Source organism: Euprymna scolopes, unplaced genomic scaffold, assembly GCF_053919585.1.
Source record: "Euprymna scolopes isolate OS-2025 unplaced genomic scaffold, ASM5391958v1 sca51, whole genome shotgun sequence".
Lineage (NCBI taxonomy): Eukaryota > Metazoa > Mollusca > Cephalopoda > Sepiida > Sepiolidae > Euprymna > Euprymna scolopes.
In genome coordinates, this window is record NW_027633558.1 from 55,904 (window position 1) to 79,474 (window position 23,571).

General features: G+C 36.7%; 8 protein-coding genes across 8 annotated transcripts; 5 read left to right on the forward strand and 3 right to left on the reverse strand.

Annotated features, from left to right (window-relative positions):
• The first annotated feature begins 675 nt into the window (after positions 1–675).
• Positions 676–1,611, forward strand: LOC145274925 (ribosomal RNA small subunit methyltransferase H-like). Its single transcript, XM_080127524.1, has one exon. It carries the CDS (start codon positions 676–678, stop codon positions 1,609–1,611), a length of 936 nt encoding a protein of 311 aa, XP_079983650.1.
• Positions 1,612–6,260: 4,649 nt separating this feature from the next.
• On the forward strand, positions 6,261–7,073 carry LOC145274926 (UDP-N-acetylmuramoyl-L-alanyl-D-glutamate--2,6-diaminopimelate ligase-like). The gene has a single exon (XM_080127525.1). It carries the CDS (start codon positions 6,261–6,263, stop codon positions 7,071–7,073), a length of 813 nt encoding a protein of 270 aa, XP_079983651.1.
• A 6-nt stretch (positions 7,074–7,079) lies between these two features.
• Positions 7,080–8,516, forward strand: LOC145274927 (UDP-N-acetylmuramoyl-tripeptide--D-alanyl-D-alanine ligase-like). The gene has a single exon (XM_080127526.1). The coding sequence runs from the start codon at positions 7,080–7,082 to the stop codon at positions 8,514–8,516; it is 1,437 nt and encodes a 478-aa protein (XP_079983652.1).
• Positions 8,517–8,528: 12 nt separating this feature from the next.
• LOC145274929 (phospho-N-acetylmuramoyl-pentapeptide-transferase-like) lies at positions 8,529–9,611 on the forward strand. The gene has a single exon (XM_080127527.1). It carries the CDS (start codon positions 8,529–8,531, stop codon positions 9,609–9,611), a length of 1,083 nt encoding a protein of 360 aa, XP_079983653.1.
• Positions 9,612–10,731: 1,120 nt separating this feature from the next.
• On the forward strand, positions 10,732–12,276 carry LOC145274930 (nucleoside import ATP-binding protein NupA-like). Its single transcript, XM_080127528.1, has one exon. The coding sequence runs from the start codon at positions 10,732–10,734 to the stop codon at positions 12,274–12,276; it is 1,545 nt and encodes a 514-aa protein (XP_079983654.1).
• A 17-nt stretch (positions 12,277–12,293) lies between these two features.
• LOC145274931 (ATP-dependent DNA helicase RecG-like) lies at positions 12,294–14,030 on the reverse strand. Its single transcript, XM_080127529.1, has one exon. The coding sequence runs from the start codon at positions 14,028–14,030 to the stop codon at positions 12,294–12,296; it is 1,737 nt and encodes a 578-aa protein (XP_079983655.1).
• A 5,005-nt stretch (positions 14,031–19,035) lies between these two features.
• Positions 19,036–21,435, reverse strand: LOC145274932 (DNA gyrase subunit B-like). Its single transcript, XM_080127530.1, has one exon. It carries the CDS (start codon positions 21,433–21,435, stop codon positions 19,036–19,038), a length of 2,400 nt encoding a protein of 799 aa, XP_079983656.1.
• Positions 21,436–22,822: 1,387 nt separating this feature from the next.
• On the reverse strand, positions 22,823–23,557 carry LOC145274933 (N-acetylmuramate alpha-1-phosphate uridylyltransferase-like). The gene has a single exon (XM_080127531.1). The coding sequence runs from the start codon at positions 23,555–23,557 to the stop codon at positions 22,823–22,825; it is 735 nt and encodes a 244-aa protein (XP_079983657.1).
• Between the last annotated feature and the right edge of the window lie 14 nt (positions 23,558–23,571).

A 23,571-nucleotide genomic window follows, 5' to 3' on the forward strand; every position in this document is an offset into this window, starting at 1 on the left:
AACGGCGTGTTGGGGGATGCCTTTTTTATTTAACCAACTGCATTCCCATAAGGTCCATTTATCCACTCCTGTGAGGTGTTGAAGTATGTGTTGTGGTAGGGTGCTTCTTCCTAGGGTGCGAGCAATGGGTGATAGGGATTGGGGGGAGTATGTAGTGGGTTGTGGTGTGTCTTTTCCTAGTGGGATGTTCATGGGGGTTATGGATTTGTTGGTTGCTGATGCAGTGAATACAGGCGTGTAAAAAGTTGTAAAAAATGGGTAATTAAGCGAATGATGAAATGAATTGTATATGCTTTATATGTGCTTAGTGTAATAAGTTCATGCTTATTATCTATCATCATTTTTATGCTGTCAATTTTATTTACAAATTAGTAACAGATTAGTAACAATTATGTTACAATAATTTACTTAAGTAGTATGGGAAATCCTTTTTATAAAACCTATTTTGTTGCTGTTTGTCATCAATGCCGAAAGAAAAAGCTGATACAGAAAAAATGCATCGAGTATCCATATCGCTCAATGATAGGACGTACAAGATGCTTTGCTACATGAGTGAAAATGGCTACATGAATGCGAATAAGCCAACTACTCTAGCTGCAGATGTGGTGAAAAATTTTGTGTGGGAGAACTTTAGCAAGGCAAGCCAAACATTTAAGGATATTGATGAAGATCTAGATGGCTGAAAAAGATGAAAATCAGGAGCATCATCCTGTTTTATTGCAATCTTCCATTGGCTATTTAATTACGGATAAAGACGGCGTTTATATTGATGGGACATATGGCAGAGGTGGTCATAGTCAGGAAATATTAAAGAGGATTTCTCAGCAGGCTAAACTGTTTGTTTTTGATCAAGATATTGAGGCAATAGCTGAGGCACAGAAGTTGGGGAAGAAAGATGTGCGAGTGAGCATTTTTCATCAAAATTTCCGTCATATGCATAGAGAAATAAACCGATGTGGCGTGTTAGGAAAAGTGAGCGGTTTGTTTTTGGATATTGGAGTATCTTCTCCACAATTAGATAACCCAGAACGGGGCTTTAGTTTTCAGCATAGCGGACCGCTTGATATGCGCATGAATAATCAGCAAGGAATGAGTGCCTTGCAGTGGTTAAAAGAGGCAAAGGTTGAGCAAATTCGCCAGGCTTTTAAGGATTTTGCTGATGTGCGAGGAGCTGGGAAATGGGCACGATTGATTAAGGAAAAAGCGTTAGCTAATGAAATTTTAGGGACACAAGATTTGGCGAGTTTGGTTGAGAAGCATACGCCAAAAAAAGTGCAGATGCAAATGAATATTCATCCGGCAACGCGAATTTTTCAAGCTATTCGTATTGCGGTTAATGATGAGATTGCTTCGCTCAAGGAAGTTTTACAAAGTGCTAAGGAGGTGCTTGGTAAAGGAGGGCGTTTGGTGGTGATTAGTTTTCATTCTGTGGAACATCGTTTATTACGAAGTTTTGCAAGGGAGAAGCAATCACAATTGCCAGTAAATTTTCCAGTTATTGAACAGGAAGATTGGAGGATTATTCGGATGTTGGAGCATCCGAGTGATGCTGAAGTAGAAAAAAACAGGAGAGCAAGAAGTGCACGTTTAACTGTTTTAGAAAAAGTGTAAATCTTTTAACAGAGACTTACAGGATAGGCTTTTTCTGTTATGAAAGTATGCTCTGAGTGTGGGAGTATAAAAATTAACAAAATAATTCAAGGAGATAGACATGGAATATACATTGTTAGAAAATGGTATGCCATTTGAAATTGTTGAGTCACCAGAGGTGATGACTGCAAGTAGTGGGATGAATTCATCAGATAGTGAAAGTTTCTCATCAGAGGATGAGGTGGAGTTTCTAGAGGAAGATTCGTTTATGCAGAATAGTGTTCAATCAGTTAATCAATCAGTTGAGTCACCAATAAAACAATCGGGACACTTTAATTGTACGGTTGTGGGGATTGGTAATTATGGTTGTCAAAATATCGATTATATTAGTGAAAAAACAAATCGATGTTCTTTTATTAAAATTAATGCAGATTTTACCCATCAGGATGATTGCTTTGAGTATATTACTCTTAGTGAGGATAAGCTAGGCAGTAGTGTGGATGAAAAGCTGAAAGAAGAATTGCAATCTCGGTTGCAGAAGGGGTTTGAACAGGCAGATATTGTGATTGTCGTAGCTTCTTTAACAGATGAGTTTGGCGAAATAACGCCTATTATTTGTGAGCAGTTAAATCGTATTGAAAAATCAAATGTAGTGGTGTTGTTTAAGCCAACGGATCATTTTCAGAGTGATGTCGATAAGGCAAATATTATTTTAGATAAGGTTAAGGAAGCACAGCAAGGTGAAGAAGCAATAAAAAATTCCTTGGTTATTCTTTCAGAAAAAAAAGCTAGTGCACGCTATCAAATTGTTACGGATAGGTGGGAAGGATTGTTTGCCACAGTTTATGATATTACCGAATGTTTAGATACATTTCTTAATCCTAAAAATAGTGCACAGATTAGTTTATCTCGTGTGCGTAAGATGCTTAATTGTGGTGGTCCTACTTTTTATGGTCGTATTACCACTAAGATTGATGAAAATGATCAGGATGGAACATTGCTAGATAGCTTGCCAGAAAGCCTTAGAGAGCAATCTTTTGTTGATGATGCGGATTTGTTGCGCGCTCGTAATCTTGTGGCAATTGTGAAAAGTTCTGGTGAGTTTAGTACGATCATAGAAGGACAGTTAAAATCTCAGTTAGGTAAAATTGCCAATGCAAATTATAGCCAATCGTATCAGCAGCAGGTGGTACATCTTAGTCATCTTTATGATGAGAATATTTCTGAGGGAGAGATGGAGATTATTTTTCTTGCCACAGGCATCACTGGTGAGACAAATGCGATGGAAAGTGGTGTAGATTCTGAACAAGAAGTATTGACAGGTGATGTTGAGCTTGAAACACTAACACAGGAAGCTAGTGAGCATAGGGAAGAGGCAGGCATGACACCGAAAATGGTTGCTCAACCACCTTCTTCAGTTGCTCAGAAAAAAATGGAGGGACTTGCTCCCAAATCTTCTAAAATTATGCCCCTATCTTTAGGTAATTCAGTTGCTCAGAAAAAAATGGAGGGACTTGCTCCCAAATCTTCTAAAATTATGCCCCTATCTTTAGGTAAGCCACCTAGTGCAAATGAGGAAAATAGAGAAGATATTCCGCCTATCTTGAAAAATCAGTATAATTGAAGAAAATTTTTCTAAATTGATATAAAGTATTTTGGCATCAGGAACACATACCCGTTGGCTCATATGGTTTGGAGCATTAGGCTTATTTGTGTTGAATTGCTTTTGGATTATTGATCAAGCATATAGCTATCGCAAAAGTGTAGCGGAATTGTATCAATTGCAGAAAGTACTGCATAGAACAAAAAGTATTCATACGCAAAGGCATATTTATTCTCAGTATCAACAATCTTTATACAATATTGAGCAATCAGCACGACAGCAGGGGCTATCTAAACCTAGTAAGGTAAGAAGCTATATCATTAAGTCACAGGAATATTCTCAACATTCAACACGGTGATACATAATTGATGTGACCGTCTGACTCTTTATGTTCTCTATCATAAAATTTATCCAAGCAAAGTGGCGCTTTTCTTTGGTTTTATTTGCTGGTTTGATGGGGCTATTATCTCTTGGTATCAAAGGGTATTTGAATACACAAAGTTCAATTCTTAAAGCTAAATCAAAAAATGTTATTCATCGTGTTGTTACGCATAATGCTCCCAGAGGCTCTATCTTAGATCATCAGGGACGTGTACTGGCAGTGGATGTGTCATTTTATGAGTATGATTTTGATATGGACTTATTGCATCAAAAATGGTTGGCTACTTATACTCGCAATATGTCAGAAGAGGAACTAAAAAGTAATCCTTTTGATTTCACTCATTATTTAGATAAAGCAGAAATACAATTAGCAATTACTAAGATTGCCAAAATTTTTTCTATTTCAGAAAAAGAATTTAATAAAGTTTTACAGGCTAATGGAGGTAGCAAAAAGCAATGGGTGATACAAAAAAAAATCACTTTACAAGAACATGAAAATTTTCAAAGGCTTAAGAGGAATTTCTTGCAACAGCAAAAAGCGATAGTTAAAAAATATAAAAAGGGTTATCATACAGAGTTCAAAAAAATTAGTTAGTCAAGAAAAAAGTGATGAGATATTAAATGAATATAGGAACAATGGTCGTGTAGCCTTTTTTAAATTGGAAACGACTCAACAAGTAGTGAGGAGTTTTTTTGATGCGATTTCTTTTTATGAGTACTATCAGCGGACGTATCCTTATCAAAATGTTTTATCGCAATTGCTTGGACATATGCGTATTGATAAAAATAGAGAGGCATTTGATGGTGTAGAAAAACGATTGGATAAACAATTGCGAGGAAGTAGTGGTAGGATTGAATACCTTAAGAATATGTATGGTAAACGTGTGGAGATCGTGGATAATGCAAATACACATCCTACTAAGTCGGGCAAAGATGTTAGGTTGACAATTGATTATCGTTTGCAATATATCCTTAATAGAGAGCTTTATAAACAGTTACATAGGCATAGGGCAGAGAGTGCATCGGCATTGTTGGTTGAGGTGGAAAGTGGTGCAATTAGAGCCGTTGCTTCACAGCCAAATTACAATCCAAATAATAATTATGAGCGTACAAGCTACCGAACACGTTTGCGTTCGTTATTAGATTATGTAGAACCTGGGTCAGTACAAAAACCTCTGTTAATTGCTGCAGGATTGGAGAGTGGGGAATTGATGGAGGATTCAAACGGTAAGCGTTAGCCGTTCAAATTATTTTACATGGCGGAATTCCCCTCTAGTTGAAAGACGCTACACAAAACCAACAACAATTGGTATTGAAGAAGTCATTAAATATTCTATTAATAGCGGCATAGTGAAATTTGCTGAGAAAGTTAATAAAGAATCTTTGTGGATGCTTTATGATAAGTTAGGCTATGGGGCAGAATACGATATTTTTGAAGGCAGGAGAGGGATTTCCAATCTTGCCCATTCAGATAGCTGGAATGACAGTGATTATTTTACTCGTACTTATGGCTACTCTGAAAAATTAACTATTTTTAATATTCTTGCTTTTTATCTTGCTGTTGCCAATAAAGGGATTTTGCCACCTATACATCTTTTACCTAAGAAGCAAGATGAGATTCGTAGACATTCAGTTCGTGTGTTAAACACGCATACTGCTGATATCATGACAGAAATTTTGTCTCAAGTTACTAAAGGTTATGGTACTGGGCGATTAGCGAGGGTGAAGGGGATTGATGTGTCAGGAAAAACAGGAACAAGTCGTAAGGGGGGGGTATCAATATTAAAATATCGAGCAACATTTATTGGTTTTGCACCACGGAATAATCCAAAATATGTATTGGGCAGTCATGGTGGATGAACCAAGTCAAAATGAGGAGCTTTATTCTGGTGGCTCGGTTGCAGCCCCTTTGTTTGCTAGTATTATGGAACAGGCTTTGAAGGAAATGTAAGTTGAATATGTTGAATTTATTGGCGTTTTTAGATGAGTATGATTTTAATTATGAGGTGGTTTTCTTCGTGTGTAGATAAAGTTGAATCGCTGACTTTTGATTCGTTTTGTTTGGATGGTCGTTTAGTCAAGAAAGATGCCGTTTTTTTAGGTATAGAGAAGAATCTCCCTTTTATTAACCAAGCAGTGAGGAATGGTTGCGTTGCCGTAATCGTTGATAAAAAAGATAGGATATGTACAGGTGATTGTACGGTTTCTGTGTTGGCGATTGAAAATTTGCAAGAGAAGTGGGCACATTTACTAAAATGTTTTTTTCAATTGACTTCTTTTGCACCAAAGCTCATTGGCATTACGGGTACAAATGGAAAAACCTCAAGTGCACATTTTGTGGCTCAATTGTTAAGCCAAGCTAATTATCAGGTAGGGATTTTAGGAACATTAGGCAATGGGGTGTTTGATCCTAAAAATCCAGTGTTATCATCATCTTCTTTAACAACGCTTGATACAATCAGCCTTTATCAGCAGTTATCTCACTTCAAGCAAAGAAATATGGATTATGTTGTGATGGAGGTGTCTTCACATGGTATTGATCAAAATCGTATTATGGGTTTGGTATTTGATGTGGTATGCTTTACAAACTTGAGTCGGGAACATTTGGATTATCACAATAATATGGAGGAGTATTTTTTGTGTAAAGCACGTTTATTTAAAGATTATGTAGATAAGAATACTCATCATGTCATTAATGTGGGCAGATGGGTATGGTAGACGATTGTATGATGAGATAAAGAAAGATATCCACGTACATGGAGAAAATCTGCTATCCTATTACTATTGTTATGAAGGATACTCGCCATCAATGTACGCCGATTTAACTTTATTAAGAGAGGGCGATCAACCATTAATGCTACAGTATCAGGGAAATTCATATCCCATTGCACCATCTTTGCTTGTTAATGATATTGAGTATCAAAATATGCTTTGTGGATTGGCAATTTTATTAGCTCTAGGTCAGCCAGTTAGAAAAATTGTTGAGTATGGTAGTAATTTGCACTCTGTGATTGGTAGGATGCAATATGTATCTTCCCTAGAGGATGATATTACGGTTATTGTTGATTATGCTCATACAGCTGATGCATTGAGTCATGTCTTGAATGCAATTTATAGGAGCAAGAAAGCTAATGAAAATTTGATTTGTGTGTTTGGTTGTGGTGGTAATCGTGATCAAGGTAAGAGAAGAGAAATGGCAGAAGTTGCGTCAAATTTGTGTAATTATCTTTATATCACAGATGATAATCCAAGAAATGAAAATCCTGAGTGTATTCGTCAACAGATTATTGCAGGAATTAGTACACATAAAACTACCTATAAAGAAATTGCTGATAGAGGGATGGCAATTGAACAAGCGGTTATCAATGCTAAGTCAGGAGATGTTGTACTGATCGCAGGTAAAGGGCATGAAAAATATCAACTTGTGCAAGGTAATAAACTCCCTTTTGATGATGTTGAGCAAGTAAAAAATGCTTTGAAAAAAAGGCTATTAAGGTGATTGAAAATGGGAGATAAGTCTATTTTTTCTTTGCCTTTGCAACGTGCAGTTGGAATTTTATTGAGTGATTCTCATCAATTGACTCATCATGTTAGTGGGGATTTTATTGGCGTAAAAATAGATAGTCGCTTGATTCAAGCAGGTGATGTTTTTATTGCGATAAAAGGTAAGCAGGTTGATGGACATGATTTTATTAATGAGGCAATTAGTCAAGGTGCAGTAGCAATCGTTGTGAGTGAGGATTTTGATGGGTGCAAAGGAGAGCATAAAGTACCATTGATTAACGTACCTTGCCCGCAACATGCTTTTGGGAAATTAGCCAATTTATGGCGAACGGAACTTTTTAAAGGTAAGGTAATCGCTTTAACAGGAAGTAATGGTAAGACCACAATTAAAAATATGTTAAAAAGTGTGTTGCAAATCCGTTACAAAACTGGCTCAACAGAGGGAAATTACAACAATGAATTAGGCTTACCAATCACTATTTTTGATTTGCCTTTGAATTGTGATTATTGGATATTGGAAATGGGAGCAAGGCATATTGGAGATATTGATTACCTTTGTCGCATTGCTTTGCCCGATATTACTTTTGTTAGCAATATCGGTCATGCACACATCGGTGAGTTTGGTGGTCGTAAAAAGCAATTGCAGGCTAAGTCAGAAATTTTTTCATACGGTGAGGTTTCATTACTGGATAGAGACTCACCGCATGATGAACTATTTTCTTTAGGTTGTCAGCATAAAAAATTAGACAATATTATAACCATAGCAAGAAAAGGTATCCGTAATAATGAAGAAGATATAAATGTTAAGTGGGATTTTGTAGAAGGAGAGAGTATCTTTTACACCGCTTATGGACACTTCAGATTACAATTAAATTGTTTAGGTGAGCATAATACACATAATGCTGCTTGGGTGGTGGCATTAGCTGATTATTGTGGGCTTAATAAGGAAGAAATTATTGCAGGATTAAGCCGTGTTCAGCCTCAGGATGGTCGCTTGCAGATGATTCCATGCAAAGATTTTACAATTGTTGATGATAGTTATAATGCCAGTCCAGAATCAGTGGAGGCACTGCTAAAAATTAAGCACTCATCAGATAGGGTAATTATGGTTTGGGGTGATATGGCAGAATTGGGTGATAAGCAGGCAATGCAAGAATATCATCAATGTGTTGCTGAAAAGTTTATACACTATCGTATTGATTGGGTGATTACTTATGGTGACTATGCATACCAAACTTGTTTGCATGGACAGAGTATATCTGAATACACACAGTTTAAACATACAGAAAATTTTTTTGAGATCAAAGTGTTGATACAGAAAATTATTGAGCAGTGGCAAAGAGAAAATTTTGATGAGAATGCATCTATTTATGTGTATTTAAAGGCTTCAAATAAAATGGGGTTTGCTCAGCTTACTGAATTATTAATTGAACAATGATTTTATAAAATTATGCTTTATCAACTGACTCAATGGATAGCTGAATATAACAGTGATTTTTCAGTGTTTCAGTATCTCACGCTAAGAGCTATTTTAGCCACGATTAGTGCCTTAATTATTTCTTTTATTTTAGGTCCATGGACGATACGAAAATTATCGTATTTACGTTTCAATCAATCTATTCGTGATGATGGTCCAAAAACTCATCTTGAGAAACACGGCACGCCAACAATGGGTGGTGTGTTAATTATTAGCTCCATTACTTTATCTTCATTAATGTGGACAAATTTATCCAATATCTACTATTGGATTGCCCTTGGGGTTACAGTGGGATTTGCTGTCGTTGGTTTTATAGATGATTGGTTGAAAATTAAACATAATAATTCAAAAGGGATATCAGCTGCACAAAAATACATCTCTTTATCAGTTATTGCACTGACTGCCGCATGTGTACTTTATTTTCTTGCTGATATACCGGAGAAAACTAATTTATTAATTCCTTATACTAAAGATATTATCATTCCTATTGGAATAGTGTTTATCCCTTTGGCATATTTTGTGATGTTAGGAGCAAGTAATGGAGTGAACTTAACGGATGGTTTAGATGGACTGGCTATTCTACCAACCGTCATGATTGCGAGTGCATTAGCTGTTTTTGCTTATGTTAGTGGACATTTTCATTTTTCAGGATACTTGTTACTTCCATTTATTCAAGGCAATGGAGAGTTGGTTATTTTTTGTAGTGCTATTATTGGTGCAGGTTTAGGATTTTTATGGTTTAATGCCTATCCTGCTCAAATGTTTATGGGGGATGTTGGTGCATTAGGACTCGGAGGTGCTTTAGGTATTGTTGCGGTGATTGTGCGTCAAGAATTGGTATTTTTTATTATGGCAGGTATATTTGTCATTGAGACACTTTCTGTCATGTTGCAAGTAGGGAGTTATAAACTACGTGGTAAGCGGCTTTTTCTGATGGCGCCAATACATCACCATTTTGAATTGAAGGGATGGGCTGAGCCAAAAATTATTGTGCGTTTTTGGATTATTACGTTAATTCTTGTATTAATTGGTTTAGCAAGCTTGAAAATTCGATGAAAATTCATGGGAATAGAATGGGTTAGGAAAATACAAAATTTACTGAAAGATGGGTTGGTGCTTGTTTTGGTGACAGTGGTAAAAACCAGAGGTTCTACACCTTGTGGCAGTGGCAGTAAGCTTCTTTCTTTTTATGAGACGGAAAACAGTCAATATCCCACTTTGTGGGGCAGTATTGGTGGGGGGATGATTGAATACGAAGTTTGCCAGTATGCAAAGAAGATGCTGGAGAAATTTCGTTATCAGAGCATCGCCTATCATTTACATCAACACACGTATCATGTTCATGCTGAAAGTGGACAATGTTGTGGTGGAGAGGTGGTAATAAGCTTTGAATTTATTACAGCAAAATATCCTCATAGGGAATGGATAGATAATCTTATTGCTTGTTACCATCAACAACAGGATGTTTATATTTTTAGCATCCGTATAGGGAATGAAAATACGTTTAAACAGGCATGTAGCGAGCGTATGCTGGCATCATTACAATCACAAGTTAGTGAATTGCTTGATAGTAGTAATAGTGAAAAGGGTTTTATCCAACAAGTTAGTAAAAAAATCAAGGCTATTAAAGGGAAGCATCATCAAGGATTTTGTTTACATGATGCTAACAAAGACATGGTGATTGCTGTTGAGAAAATTTCTTATAGTCAGATTCAGTCAGTGTGTTTATTTGGTTCTGGGCATATTGCTCGGGCATTAGTGCCGATTATTTCATCTTTACCTATCAAGGTGTATTGGGTAGATGATCGAGCGAGTGAATTTGAATTATTTTCACATAATCATGCCTATTATTCAGCAGATAATGTGCATATTTTATGTCAAGATTTTTTATCGCTAGATATTCCTAAAAATGCATATTGTTTGGTGATTACCTATAGTCATAAAAAGGATTATGAGATATGTAAGCACATATTATCAACTTCTCAACCTAGTTATTTAGGATTAATTGGTTCTCGGACTAAAGCCAAACGCTTTTATAAATTCTTACAAGAGGAAAGTGTTGTTAATGAGAATGCTATTGAACAATTACAGTGTCCGATAGGGGAAAAATATCAAACACAAAAATCACCTGTTGCTATTGCAATTTCTATTGCTAGTCATTTACTAAAAAAAATAGATGACAACATCGCTTCTTCAACTTAATTGTATTACTAAGTCTTACGGTAACCTTGTCGCTAACAGTGAGATTAGCTTAAATATTTATGCCGGGAGCATCCATGCCCTGCTTGGTGAAAATGGGGCAGGAAAAAGCACATTAGTTAATATTATTTATGGTTTAGTTATTCCAGATAGTGGTGAGATATGGTGGGAGGGTCAACAGGTAGGTATACATTCACCTGTGAAGGCACGAGAGCTTGGTATTGGTATTGTTTTTCAGCATTTTGCATTATTTTCAGCACTGACGATTTTGGAAAACATTGCACTGGGTATTGACTATAGGGGGAGTATGGGTTCTTTAGAGAAATTGGTGCAAGAAATTATTGTTGGATATAAGTTAGAGGTAGTGGATTTACATCAGAGAGTTAGTGAGCTTTCTGTTGGAGAAAAGCAACGAGTTGAGATTATTCGTTGTTTGATGCAGCAACCTAAATTATTAATTTTGGATGAGCCAACTTCGGTATTGACGCCAAGAGAAGTTGCACAATTATTTGAGACTTTGGAAATACTTAAGAATCAGGGTTGTGCAATCATCGTGATTGGACATAAGTTAGATGAAATTAAAGCAGTATGTGAAACAGCAACCATTATTCGCAAAGGTAAGTGGATTGCAGAGTGTTGCTTAAAGGAGACGAATACAAATGAGTTGGCAGAAATGATGATAGGTAATCGCATTGCCGAGATTAGAGAGAAAAAGAGAGATGGTAGGAAAAATGTGGTGTTGCAATTTAATTATCATGGGGCAGTGGATTTCTCAAAAAAAGAAAAAAAAGGCCTTAATTATTCTCACCAATTACAGCTTAAAAGTGGAATGATTACCGGCTTAGTTGGTATTGCTGGTAATGGGCAAGATCAATTAATGAGTTATTTATCAGGGGAGGTGACTGGTGAAAAAGAGAGTATTCAATATTGGAATGGGCAAAAAAAATCTGCTTCATCAAGTCAAGCCTATCAAGGGGATTTTATTGGTGAATTAGGTATTATTGAGCGTAAGAAACAAGGGATTGTTTTTGTTCCTACAGAGCGTTTAGGTCGTTCAGCTGTGATGCAAATGAATTTGATGGAAAATGCTTTTTTTGGTGTTTCTGATGCTAAGAAATATTGTCATTATGGTTTAATGGATGAGCAGAAAATCAGTGAATTAAGCGAGAACATTGTTGAGCAATATAATGTGCATCCATCTAATAAAGAGGGGTCGATAAGTCATTTGTCAGGTGGTAATTTACAAAAATATATTGTTGGGAGGGCAATGCTTCAAGATCCTAAAGTATTACTCATCTCTAATCCAACATGGGGAGTGGATATAAGCTCTGCAACGTTTATTCGTAATCGTTTGATTCAACTTCGTGATAGTGGTGCGGCAATTTTAATTGCCTCAGAAGATTTGGATGAGATATTTGCCGTGTGTGATGAAATGGTAGTGATTAAAAAAAACCAGTTAAGTGATGTGCAACCTATTGAAAATGTAAGTATCAAGCAGATTGCTATGATGATGGTGTCATAATGAGTGATTGATAGAGATTATACCTTACCCAGTTCACTGTTGGTAAAATTCCAACGCTCTAAAAGTTCCTTCTCAAGTTCGTGATTGTTGCTAGTATGAATGTAGTCACTAAGTTGATTGATGATTGGAATGAGATGTTGGTCACGAATCATATTGGCAATTTTGAAATGCACAGAACCTGATTGACGATATCCAATTAACTCTCCAGCTCCTCGCATTTGTAAATCTTTTTCAGCTAAATAAAAACCATCATTGCTATTTTTTAGTGCATTTAAACGTGCCATTCCTTGCTCACCTAGTGGAGGTTGGTAGAGATAGATACATTGGCTGGCAACGTTCCCACGCCCAACTCTGCCACGTAATTGATGTAATTGTGCTAGCCCCATACGTTCTGCATTTTCAATGACAATAATGCTGGCATTTGGTACATCAACTCCTACTTCAATTACCGTTGTAGCAACAAGCAATTGAATATTACCTAATCGAAACTGTTCCATGATACTATTCTTCTCATCTTCTTTGAGTTTGCCGTGTATTAATCCAATACTAAGGTGTGGCAGTTGTAGTAGTAGTTGCTCGTAGCGTTGAATAGCCGATTGCACATTAAGTATTTCAGATTCTTCAATAAATGGGCATACCCAATAAGCTTGTTTATTTTCTTTAGTGCATTGTTCGCCTAATTTTTTTGCCAGTTCAGGTGCTTGAGTATTGCTCATCACATAGGTGGTAATTTTTTGTCTACCTTTTGGCATTTCATCTAGGGTGGATTGAGCTAGATCTCCATATAAGCTCATGGAGAGTGTTCGTGGAATAGGTGTTGCACTAATTAATAGTTGGTGAGCAATGGTGTTATTGTTTTGGCTTTTTCTCAGTAAGTCAAAGCGTTGTTGTACGCCAAATCGATGTTGCTCATCAATGATAATAAGTGCCAAATTGTTGATATTGACTTTTTCTTGGAATAAAGCATGCGTTCCCACTGTTATGCTAGGTTCTTCACTGGTTAATTGTTTGTGTATTTCACGGCGTTTTTTGGCGGTTTGCTTACCACATAGAAAGTTAATTTGAACGCCTAAAGGGGTGAGTAATTTTTGTAAAGTATGATAATGTTGTTGAGCAAGAAGTTCAGTGGGGACCATTAGCATGATTTTATAGCCTTGTTCTATAACATTTAGCATCACGAATATAGCAACTAGTGTTTTTCCACTGCCAACATCTCCTTGTAATAAATGCATTATTGGTTGTGTGCTTTGCATAGCGTTTGCAATTTCTTTATAGCATTGGTATTGTGCGTGAGTAGGTTGGAAGCTGAGGCTATCAAGAAGTTGTTTTTGCTTGCTATTTTCATTAGATTGAGTAATAGAAATGGATTGGTATTGCTGCACAGAATATTGCAGTTTTTTTAATCCCAAGCGGTGTGCGGTGAGTTCTTCTAAACTGAGGCGTTGAAAATGTATGGTACTGCCTTGTTCTAATTGTTCAATTGGGGTATCAAGTTCGGGGCGGTGAATGGAGTAAAGAGCTTGTTTGCTAGTAATTGTTTTCAGTGTTGCAAGGTTACTAAGTTGTATTTGTTGTAGGATAGATTGAAAATTATCTTGCTGATAGGCTTCTCTATCAAGCTGATTTAAGATGGGATTAATAGCATTGCGAATGCGAAATTGTGGTAATCCTTCAGATGAAGGGTAGGTGGCAATGAGGTAATTGGGTAGTGATGTGTGATTATTGGTAATAAATTCAATCTCTGGATGAATCATTTCAAAGCATTCAAGACCAGCTTTGATAGTACCAAAGCAACGTAGGATTTGCCCACGTTGAAAGTTTTTTGCTTGCTTAATACTAAAATGGAAAAACTTAAGATGTAAGGTGTAATTAGTGTTGTTATTTTCTCGTATGCGTATACGTAAAATATTGCGTTTTTTTCCTTCAAAACTAACGGCATAAATTATTCCTTGACATAAGCATTTTATTTCTGCTTGAAGGGTAGAAAAAGGCATGATTTGTGAGCGATTTTCATAACTACGAGGAAAATGAGTCAGTAAATCCCATGCATGATGAATACCCAGTTTATGAAACTTTTTTGCCACTGCTACCCCAACCCCATAGCATGATTCAATGGGAATAGTAGAGAAAGTATTGGCTATATGCATAGACATCACTCGTTATTTTTTTACTTCATGGCTCTCAAATTCTTTGACATTGTGGTGAAATACTTGTTCATTAAAATTATTTAGATCAGTTTTTAAATACAAAACTCCACTATTTTGTTGGTACACAACTTCAAGCACGCCTGGTTGATTTTTGCACCATTGTTCAATTTTGTTAATTGGGTGATGGGGGTTAATAGTGAATATTTGTGGACGCTTTTGCATATCAACTGGAATCCATAGAAAGAGATTAAAGCTTATCACCACAAGTATGATAGCCAAGTATAGTAAGCCATGTATACCAAAGTAGTTGAGGATTATTCCACCTAATGTTCCGCCAATAAATGCTCCAAAAAATTGATGTGATGAAAATATACCTAATGCCATTCCCCGATATTGTACTGGAGCAATACGGCTAACAGATGAGGGTAATAGTGCCTCTAATACATTGAAGCTGGCAAAGAATAAAATTAATGCAACAATTAAATAGGTAAAAGAGTTGTATTGAAAAAATATGATAAATGCAAGAGAGAGAAGGGTTAAAGATATTAGGAGTGAGTAGCGTATTTTTTGTTTTTTTTCTGTATAAATAATCATTGGTATGGCAATGATAAGAGAGGTTAACATAGTGAGCAAATAAATTTGCCAATGGGAAGATAAATTTAATCCATGTTGAATAAGTAGTGTAGGGATAAAGAGGAAAATGATGGTTATGCATGCATGAATACTTAGTACGGTGAAATTCAAACTCCATAATGATTGAATACGCCATACCGATTGCATAGCAGAAAAGGAGAGTTGATACTCAATGGCTTGATGGTTGGAATGTTGTTTATCTTTAATGGTGAGCAGTAGCAAAAAGCCGAAACATCCCAATATTGCTGTGCCATAAAAAATACCTTGTAAACCAATCCATTGATGTAGAATAGGCCCCAGTATTAGTGATAAGATAAAGGATAAGCCGATACTCATGCCTACGGATGCCATGGCACGAATACGAACGGTGGCTTTGGTCAAATCAGCAAGATAAGCAAGTAACACAGAGGCAATGGCTCCACAGCCTTGTAGGGCTCTGCCAATAATTAGTTGCCACATACTCTCTGCAGTGGCTGCAAGCAAGCTACCGATAATAAAAAATAGCAAACCGATGATGATGATTTTTTTTCTACCGTATTTATCTGAGAGTAGTCCAAAAGGTATTTGTAGGCTTGCTTGCGTGAGTCCGTATATTCCTAAAGCGATGCCAATAAGCATAGGCGTGGTAGAGAAATTAAGGGAAACATCAACGGTAAGAATAGGAAAAATCATAAATAATCCCAACATCCGAAAGCCAAAGAGCAGAGCGATGCGAACAGTATTGCTAAGTTCGTTATCAGTGAAGGATTTTTTTGAGGACATAAAGAGGTTTGTGGATAAATATTTATTTAAAAGCTGTGCGTTGTAGACGGATGAGTTTGCCATTTTCATCATCAGTTAATACAAACAAGTTTCCTTGATGTTGATAAACTGCACGGATGCGACCTAATTTTCCTTTTAGTAGGCGTTCTTCTTGAACAACCTTAAAATCATCTTTCTCTTTTTTCAGAACCACTCGTACTAATTCAGCAAATTTTAGTGAACCAATGAAAAAATCCCCATCCCATTTAGGAAATTCTTTACCCGAATAACGTATTAATCCGGAGGGAGCAATTGAAGGTTTCCAATAATGAACGGGTTGTTCCATGCCAGCTTTATGCGTGATATTGCTTACGGGAAAATTACTCCAATATTCATTTCCATAACTGATAACTGGCCAACCATAGTTTTTTCCTTTTTCTATTAAATTGAGTTCATCTCCACCACGTGGTCCATGTTCGTGTAACCATAATTTTTTAGTTTTTTTTATCAAACCATAAGCCTTGTGCGTTACGGTGTCCATATGAATACACAGCACTATTTTGAGGGAAAGGATTGTTTTTAGGAATTTCACCATTACTATGTAGACGGATGATTGAGCCATGATCTTGTTTGATATTTTGCGATAAGTCTCGATTGCCTCGGTCACCAACGGTGAAGTAGACATTATTTTTATCATCAAAAGCAATGCGTGAACCAAAATGGATTGCTTTGGAGCTCCATGCATTGGTTGTGAAAAGCACTTGCCAGTGATGCATTTCTAGGTTGACAAGTTTAAAACGAGCCAGTTCTGTAGTCGCACCTTTTGCAGTATGTCTGGAATAGGTTAAATAAATCCAGCCATTTTTTTGATATTCAGGATGTTTTTTGATATCTAGCAAACCACCTTGACCATGTTGAAATATTTTTGTCGGTATGTGTATGCGTTTAATGAGGCGATAGGATTCCTTAGCATTTTTTTGATACAACACCAAAGCGCCATTGCGTTCACTTATGATGAGCATTGATGGAGTTTCTTCATGATTATTTGTATTCTTTTCTAACCACTCTGCTGCCCATGGGTGATTGAGGTTATGTATGATGGTTTGTGCGGAAAAAGTGTAGTCTTTTGAGATGAAAGTTGTACTTGTATAGGCTTGTCCCAACCAAGGGATGAGGATAATGCTTAAAATAACAATAATATTGAGAAGAATAGCCTTGTTAAGATAATTGATGCGTGACATCTATTTTTTTGTTAATATTTAAGTTACTTAATTAGTGTTGCCATGAAACGATGATTTTGTTTCAAGAGTTTTATTTTTTTACTATGATGATAGGATGTTTTTTCGTATCCAAACTTGGGTGTGAAAGCCCTCTATCTAGGCTGTGAATATACATGCTATTGGCATATTGATTGTCTGGTGTTGAACTCCAAACGTAAGCATCTTTTGGCATATCGAATATTGCTTGATTGATGGCAGGTCGGCAACGGAAGTGAATGAGGAAATTAAGCTCTTTTTTTGTGGGTAATCGCCATTTTGGATGCTCTTTGATATAGTCTTTTGCTTGCTGATAAGTTAATTGTTGTATATTACCAACGCAACGATTAGTTGTGCTTGACCAGTTTTGTCCCACCAAACATCTTTTCCATGAGAGTTTGGAAAGTCTATCGGTGATAATAGTAGATTCAGTGATGGCAAATCGGCGATTATCCCATGCGTTTAATTGTTTAAAAAACCAATCACATTGTTGGGCAATAGAAACTGTACTGCTGAGCAACAAGATGATGGCTACGAGAGTTTTTGTGGGTAGTTTGAGATTATTAAACATTGCTAATTCGATTAAGTAAATAAATTAGGTGTATGGTTAATAATAGGTAGATACTAACAATAATTTTTTGAGTATCTATCGGTGTAGGTATTCCGCTATAAGTGGTAATTAAATAGATTCCGTATATCAAAGCACCAATAGAACCGATGCTCATATGTATCAGCAGGGTTTTACGAGGAAAGGTTTGCCATAATATTCCTAAGCCAAGTAGATAAAAAGGAAAGCAGTAGATGGCAAATCGATCAAACATGCCTGTCATAAATATATAGGAACACAAGGTGATAAAGGCAATGCTTATACATAATAATGAGGATAACTTAATAATTTTTTTTTGAATTAGCTCAGGGGTGTTTTCTGCTTTATTTTTCAGAATATAGGAGATTGTCTTGATAAGAAAAAATAACATAGTGATAAAGCTTGTTAATACGAGCAAATATCCTCCATGAAGAAAGCTAATTGAACCAATATAGAGCGTATCATTTGCTTGGTTAGGTGGACCTTCTAAGAAAAATAACCAAATATTAGGAGCTCCATTTACTACTGAAGATAGATGGTTACTTCTAAAGGAAAGTAGGAATTGATAGATGGTGTATGTTCCTTCAGGTAAGTTAACCATTCGGTCAAATATTCTTGTGATAATAAGTAATAAGAGTATAGAAATTGCGGGATAGAGGGCTAGATGTGTAATTTTTATGTTGTTGAAGAGAAGAAAAAGAATGGCGATATAGAAAATAGCAAGGGTAATTCCAGGGAAAAACGAAAGTTGCTTGGTGTGAATAGCAAAAATCAAGAAAATGGAAAATAGAAAATTCATGAGATGAATTTTGGTTAGTCTGGGTCTTTTTTTCTGTCCCTCTTTATACATTTTTATAAGAAAAAGAGCAGAAAATACAATGAATAAATGAATAAATCCATCAATTTGTCCCAATAACGAACTGCTGGCATAAATTACGGGTAGAGAGGCAATGAAAAGCGTATATAGTAAGCTAACTTTACGGGTGGTGAATTCTCTGAGAATAAGGTAGTATCCTATAGCAATAATAAACTCTGCTAAAATAAGCCAAAGTCTGTATTCAATAATGACATCTGTCCAGTTTTTTGTGCCTTTGAAGATAATAGTAGAGAGGTAGTATCCCAATAGTGGGTATTGGTTGTAAACAATTTCATAAATTCTTTTTGCATCATAGGTTAGTGCTTGAGACCAAGTATGGAATGCTTTAATATCATGATGAGAGTAAATCTCAAATTGCAAGATGATTATTGCGTAAACAATGATGAATGCCAACATTACTCCAATAACTTGAGTAAGGGATAGGTCAGGCTTTTTGTTTGTTCGTTGTTGAGAAGTAGTCTTGTGGATATTTTTTTTAGCCATTTAGAAAGATAGTTAGAAATAGAGGCGAGATTTTAACTAAATATCTAAATTTTCAACGGCAAGAGAGTTATCTTCTATAAAGGCACGTCGTGGCTCAACTTCATCACCCATTAGGGTGCTGAAAACATCATCGGCATTGACTGCATCTTGGATTTTCATTTGTATGAGAGAGCGAGTTTCTGGATTCATGGTAGTTTCCCAAAGTTGTTCTGCATTCATTTCACCCAAGCCTTTGTAACGTTGGACTTGCTGACCTTTTTTTGCTTCTGCTACGAGCCATTTTAGGGCTTCTTCAAAGGTGTTAACTTGATGTTTTTTCTCACCTTTTGTAACGGTAATGGTATCACCAATCAATGAGGATTTGAGATCATACCATTCCATGATTTTGGCGTAATCATGACTATTAAGAAAATCATGATCAATAACTGCACTAATCTCCTCACCATGATTAACAAGCTGAATTTGTATGCCCTCTTCTTGCGTAGTGGTTTGATAGTGGTGACGATTCATCGCATCACTATTGATGAGTGCTTGGTGCAATGAATTTGCCCACTCATTCGCTTTAGATGTACCCAGTTCATTGCTTTTTAATGGCGCTAATTCAGCCAGTTGATGAATGACATTAGCATCAATTTTTTTGCATAGACGATTCAGGCTATGTCCCATAGAGAGATGTAGCTGGACCATATCTGCCAACCCTTGATTGGCAATAGCAGGTGCATTAGCTGGTACGATTGAGGCATTAGAGAGAGCCATGTTGACAATATAGGATTCTAACTCATCATCATTTTTAAAATATTGTTCTTGTTTCCCTTTTCGTGCTTTGTAAAGTGGCGGTTCGGCTATGTATATATGTCCACGTTCGACAAGTTCGCGCATTTGACGATAAAAAAAAGTGAGAAGGAGGGTACGGATATGTGCACCGTCTACATCCGCATCCGTCATAATGATAATACGATGATAACGTAGCTTATCTGGATCATATTCATCTTTACCAATTCCACATCCCAAGGCAGTGATGAGTGTACCAACTTCTTGTGAGGAAATCATTTTATCAAAGCGCGCTTTTTCTACATTAAGTATTTTTCCTTTGAGTGGTAGAATAGCTTGATTTTTTCTTGAACGACCTTGTTTTGCTGAGCCACCAGCAGAATCTCCCTCAACTAGGAAAATCTCAGAAAGTGCAGGGTCTTTTTCTTGGCAATCTGCTAATTTTCCGGGTAGACCGGCTATATCCAGTGCATCTTTGCGGCGAGTCATTTCACGTGCTTTACGTGCGGCTTCCCTTGCTCTAGCTGCGTCAATGATTTTTTCACAAATGATTTTAGCATCTGCTGGATTTTCTAATAGATAGTCTCGTAACATCTCATTAAGCGATTGTTCAACGATTCCTTTAATTTCTGAGGAAACGAGTTTATCTTTAGTTTGTGAAGAGAATTTTGGATCGGGAACTTTTACTGAAATAATGGCAGTCAATCCTTCACGAGCATCTTCGCCACTGGGGTTAACTTTAGCTTTTTTGGCTAAGTCATTGCTATCAATATAGTTATTTAAGCTACGGGTAATAGCAGATCGAAATCCTGAAAGATGAGTGCCTCCATCACGTTGTGGGATATTGTTGGTAAAACAATAGATACTCTCTTGATAGGATGAGTTCCATTGCATGGCGATTTCCACACCCACATCATCACGAGTGGTTTCCATAAAGAATACTTTTTCATGAATGGGCTGCTTTTTTTGATTAAGATAATCAACAAAAGCTTTGATGCCACCATCATATTTGAATTCATTTTTTTTGCCATCACGCTTATCTTCAATTAAGATATGTATGCCTGAGTTTAAGAAGGCTAACTCTCGAATTCGATGCAGTAATACATCAAAATGAAAAGTTGTGTTAGAGAAGATAGTGCTACTTGGAAAAAAACGAATTTCAGTGCCTGTTTTATCGCTATCAGCAATGGCTGTTAATGGAGCAGTGGGAACACCCATTTTATATTCTTGATACCATTGTTTGCCTTGTCGATGAATAGTCAGTTGCAGTGTTTCAGATAGGGCATTGACCACTGAAACCCCAACACCATGCAAGCCACCAGAAACTTTATAAGAATTATCATCAAATTTCCCCCCAGCATGTAGGACTGTCATGATCACTTCTGCCGCCGATACTTGTTCCTCTTCATGTAGGTCAACTGGGATACCACGTCCATCATCAGAAACCGAGACAGAACCATCTGAATACATACAAATATGAATACTTGAGCAATGACCAGCTAAAGCTTCATCAATGGAATTATCAACAACCTCAAAGACCATGTGGTGAAGTCCAGAGCCATCGTCTGTGTCACCAATATACATACCAGGGCGTTTACGGACAGCATCTAAGCCCTTTAGTACTTTAATTGAGGAGGAGTCGTAGTTGTTATTAGTATTCGTCATCGTAGTATATGTGGTGGCATGAATAAGGATAATTGGAGTATGTAATTTTTTTTCTGATACAAGTTTTTTTAAACTCTTTTGTGTTGAGGTGGTATTTTGTGGACACAATTACCCACAAAATTATACCATTTTTTAGGCAAAAAAACAATGACAAGGGGGTGTCTCTAATCATAGAAACAGGAGTCAGATTTTATTGTTTTTTTCCTATTAAAGGAAGTAGAGAGAGTTACAGCCTCTGGGTGTTTTTGAGTTGGATGAGATTTACAGCAAGGATAGCGGTAATGATAATGCTTCCTCCGATGAAGGTATGGAGTCCGGGGTATTCACCAATGGCTAGCCATACCCATAGTGGTCCAAGAAAGATTTCTAATTGAAACATCATGCTTGAGTAAGGTGAGGGAATGTAGCGTGCACCAATCAACATCATGATAAAGCTGATAGGGAAAATAATAAGGGCATCAATAAGTAGCCAGTGAAGCGATTCTAAAGGTTGTAAGAGATTGTTAGCGAATGGTAAACAGATGAGTGTGGCAAAAATTCCTGATAAAGCAAAGGAGAGTATGATATTGCTTTGTTTTTCACTTCGTGATAAGGTGAAGTTTGCGGCGATGGATAAGGCACAAAATAGAGCACTAAAAAAAGCAAGCCATGAAAATGGTGAAGTGTTAGTTGATGAGGAGTAGAATAATTCTTCAGAGATGATGATGAATACGCCGATAAAACAGAATATGATGCCTATGAGCATAGCTAATGTGATTTTCTCACGTAGAAAAAAGAAGGAAAGAATGGCAGCAAAAAAAGGTGCGGTACTCAATAGAATCAGTGTATTTGCAACGGAGCTATTGTTGATGGCATAAACAAATAATACTGTGCTTAAGACAAAGAAAATTAAACCAATACAGTCATAGTAGTTGAATTTTTTGAGGCTTTGCCAAAAGCTGATTTTTTCGATAATGAGAAGATAGGCGGTAGTGGTAATAAAGGTGAGAATGCCTCGCCAAACACTTAAACTCGCACTATCTGTATTGATTAAGCGTATAAGCAGGCTATCAGGAGTGATAATGAGTACGCCAATTAGTGTGATGAGTGTGCCTTTAAGGTGGCTGTTCATAATGTATGAGCAAAAATTAAGTATGTGTGATTGGTGTTCGTTTTATAATTCTACTTTATTAATAAAGAGAAAAGTATGGAAGAGAAATGCTGAAAACTATCGTATGTAAAATCGTATTATTACCGATATATTTGTATCGTTATATGATTAGTCCATTGATTGGACCACGTTGCCGTTTTCATCCTACTTGTTCAGAATATGCGATTGAGAGTGTGCAGAAACATGGTGTGTTCAAGGGGGTAAAATTGGCATTACTACGCATAGCAAAATGCCATCCTAAAGGTGGGAGTGGCTATGATCCAGTTCCTTAAGGATTTCTAGCGTTCCTACATCGTGCCATGTGCCTTTAAAATATTCTCCAGAGAGTTGTTTTTGTGAGCTTGCATGATAGAGGGCTTTGGCTAGTGAAAAATAATGCTTAGGTGTTTGTGTGTATTGTTTTTGGTGATAGGTGACTAAATTAGGATGAATCAGGCTGATGCCACTATAAATGAGTTTTCCACGTGATTTTTCTGTTCCATGCACGTGATTGTCAATTAAATCAAAATCTCCATGTTTTTTATGGTGAGGTTTATCAACGAGTACCAGATGCGCTAAAGTATTGGAGAGTAAGGTTTTGGTGGTTAGCAAGCTAAAATTATAGTCAGTGTAGATATCGCCATTGACGATGACAAAAGGATGAGTAGCTAGACCGGTTCTGAGTTGGTGGAGTTGTTCATAATGAAGAGCATTAACCAATGCTCCGCCTGTTTCTAATGGAGATTTTTCTTTTAGGATAATAATGTTGGCATGAGGGTAATGGTGGGTGATGAATTGTTCAATTTTTTCTCCTAGCCAAGAGACGTTGATAAATATATTTTTAGCATGCGGAAGGATTTGTTCTATTAATCTTCCAAGAAGTGGTTGATGATTGATTTCAACTAATGGTTTGGGCGTGTGTAAGGTGATGGGATGTAAACGTTTACCAAAACCAGCAGCAAAGATAAAAAAGTTCATGATTTTTTTATCCATGTGCTTATGAGTGA

Bases quoted from the DNA above. Each gene is read 5' to 3' on its own strand.
- LOC145274925 (XM_080127524.1), top strand. From the start codon at position 676: ATGGCTGAAAAAGATGAAAATCAGGAGCATCATCCTGTTTTATTGCAA.
- LOC145274926 (XM_080127525.1), top strand. From the start codon at position 6,261: ATGTCATTAATGTGGGCAGATGGGTATGGTAGACGATTGTATGATGAG.
- LOC145274927 (XM_080127526.1), top strand. From the start codon at position 7,080: ATGGGAGATAAGTCTATTTTTTCTTTGCCTTTGCAACGTGCAGTTGGA.
- LOC145274929 (XM_080127527.1), top strand. From the start codon at position 8,529: ATGCTTTATCAACTGACTCAATGGATAGCTGAATATAACAGTGATTTT.
- LOC145274930 (XM_080127528.1), top strand. From the start codon at position 10,732: ATGACAACATCGCTTCTTCAACTTAATTGTATTACTAAGTCTTACGGT.
- LOC145274931 (XM_080127529.1), bottom strand. From the start codon at position 14,030: ATGATTCATCCAGAGATTGAATTTATTACCAATAATCACACATCACTA.
- LOC145274932 (XM_080127530.1), bottom strand. From the start codon at position 21,435: ATGACGAATACTAATAACAACTACGACTCCTCCTCAATTAAAGTACTA.
- LOC145274933 (XM_080127531.1), bottom strand. From the start codon at position 23,557: ATGGATAAAAAAATCATGAACTTTTTTATCTTTGCTGCTGGTTTTGGT.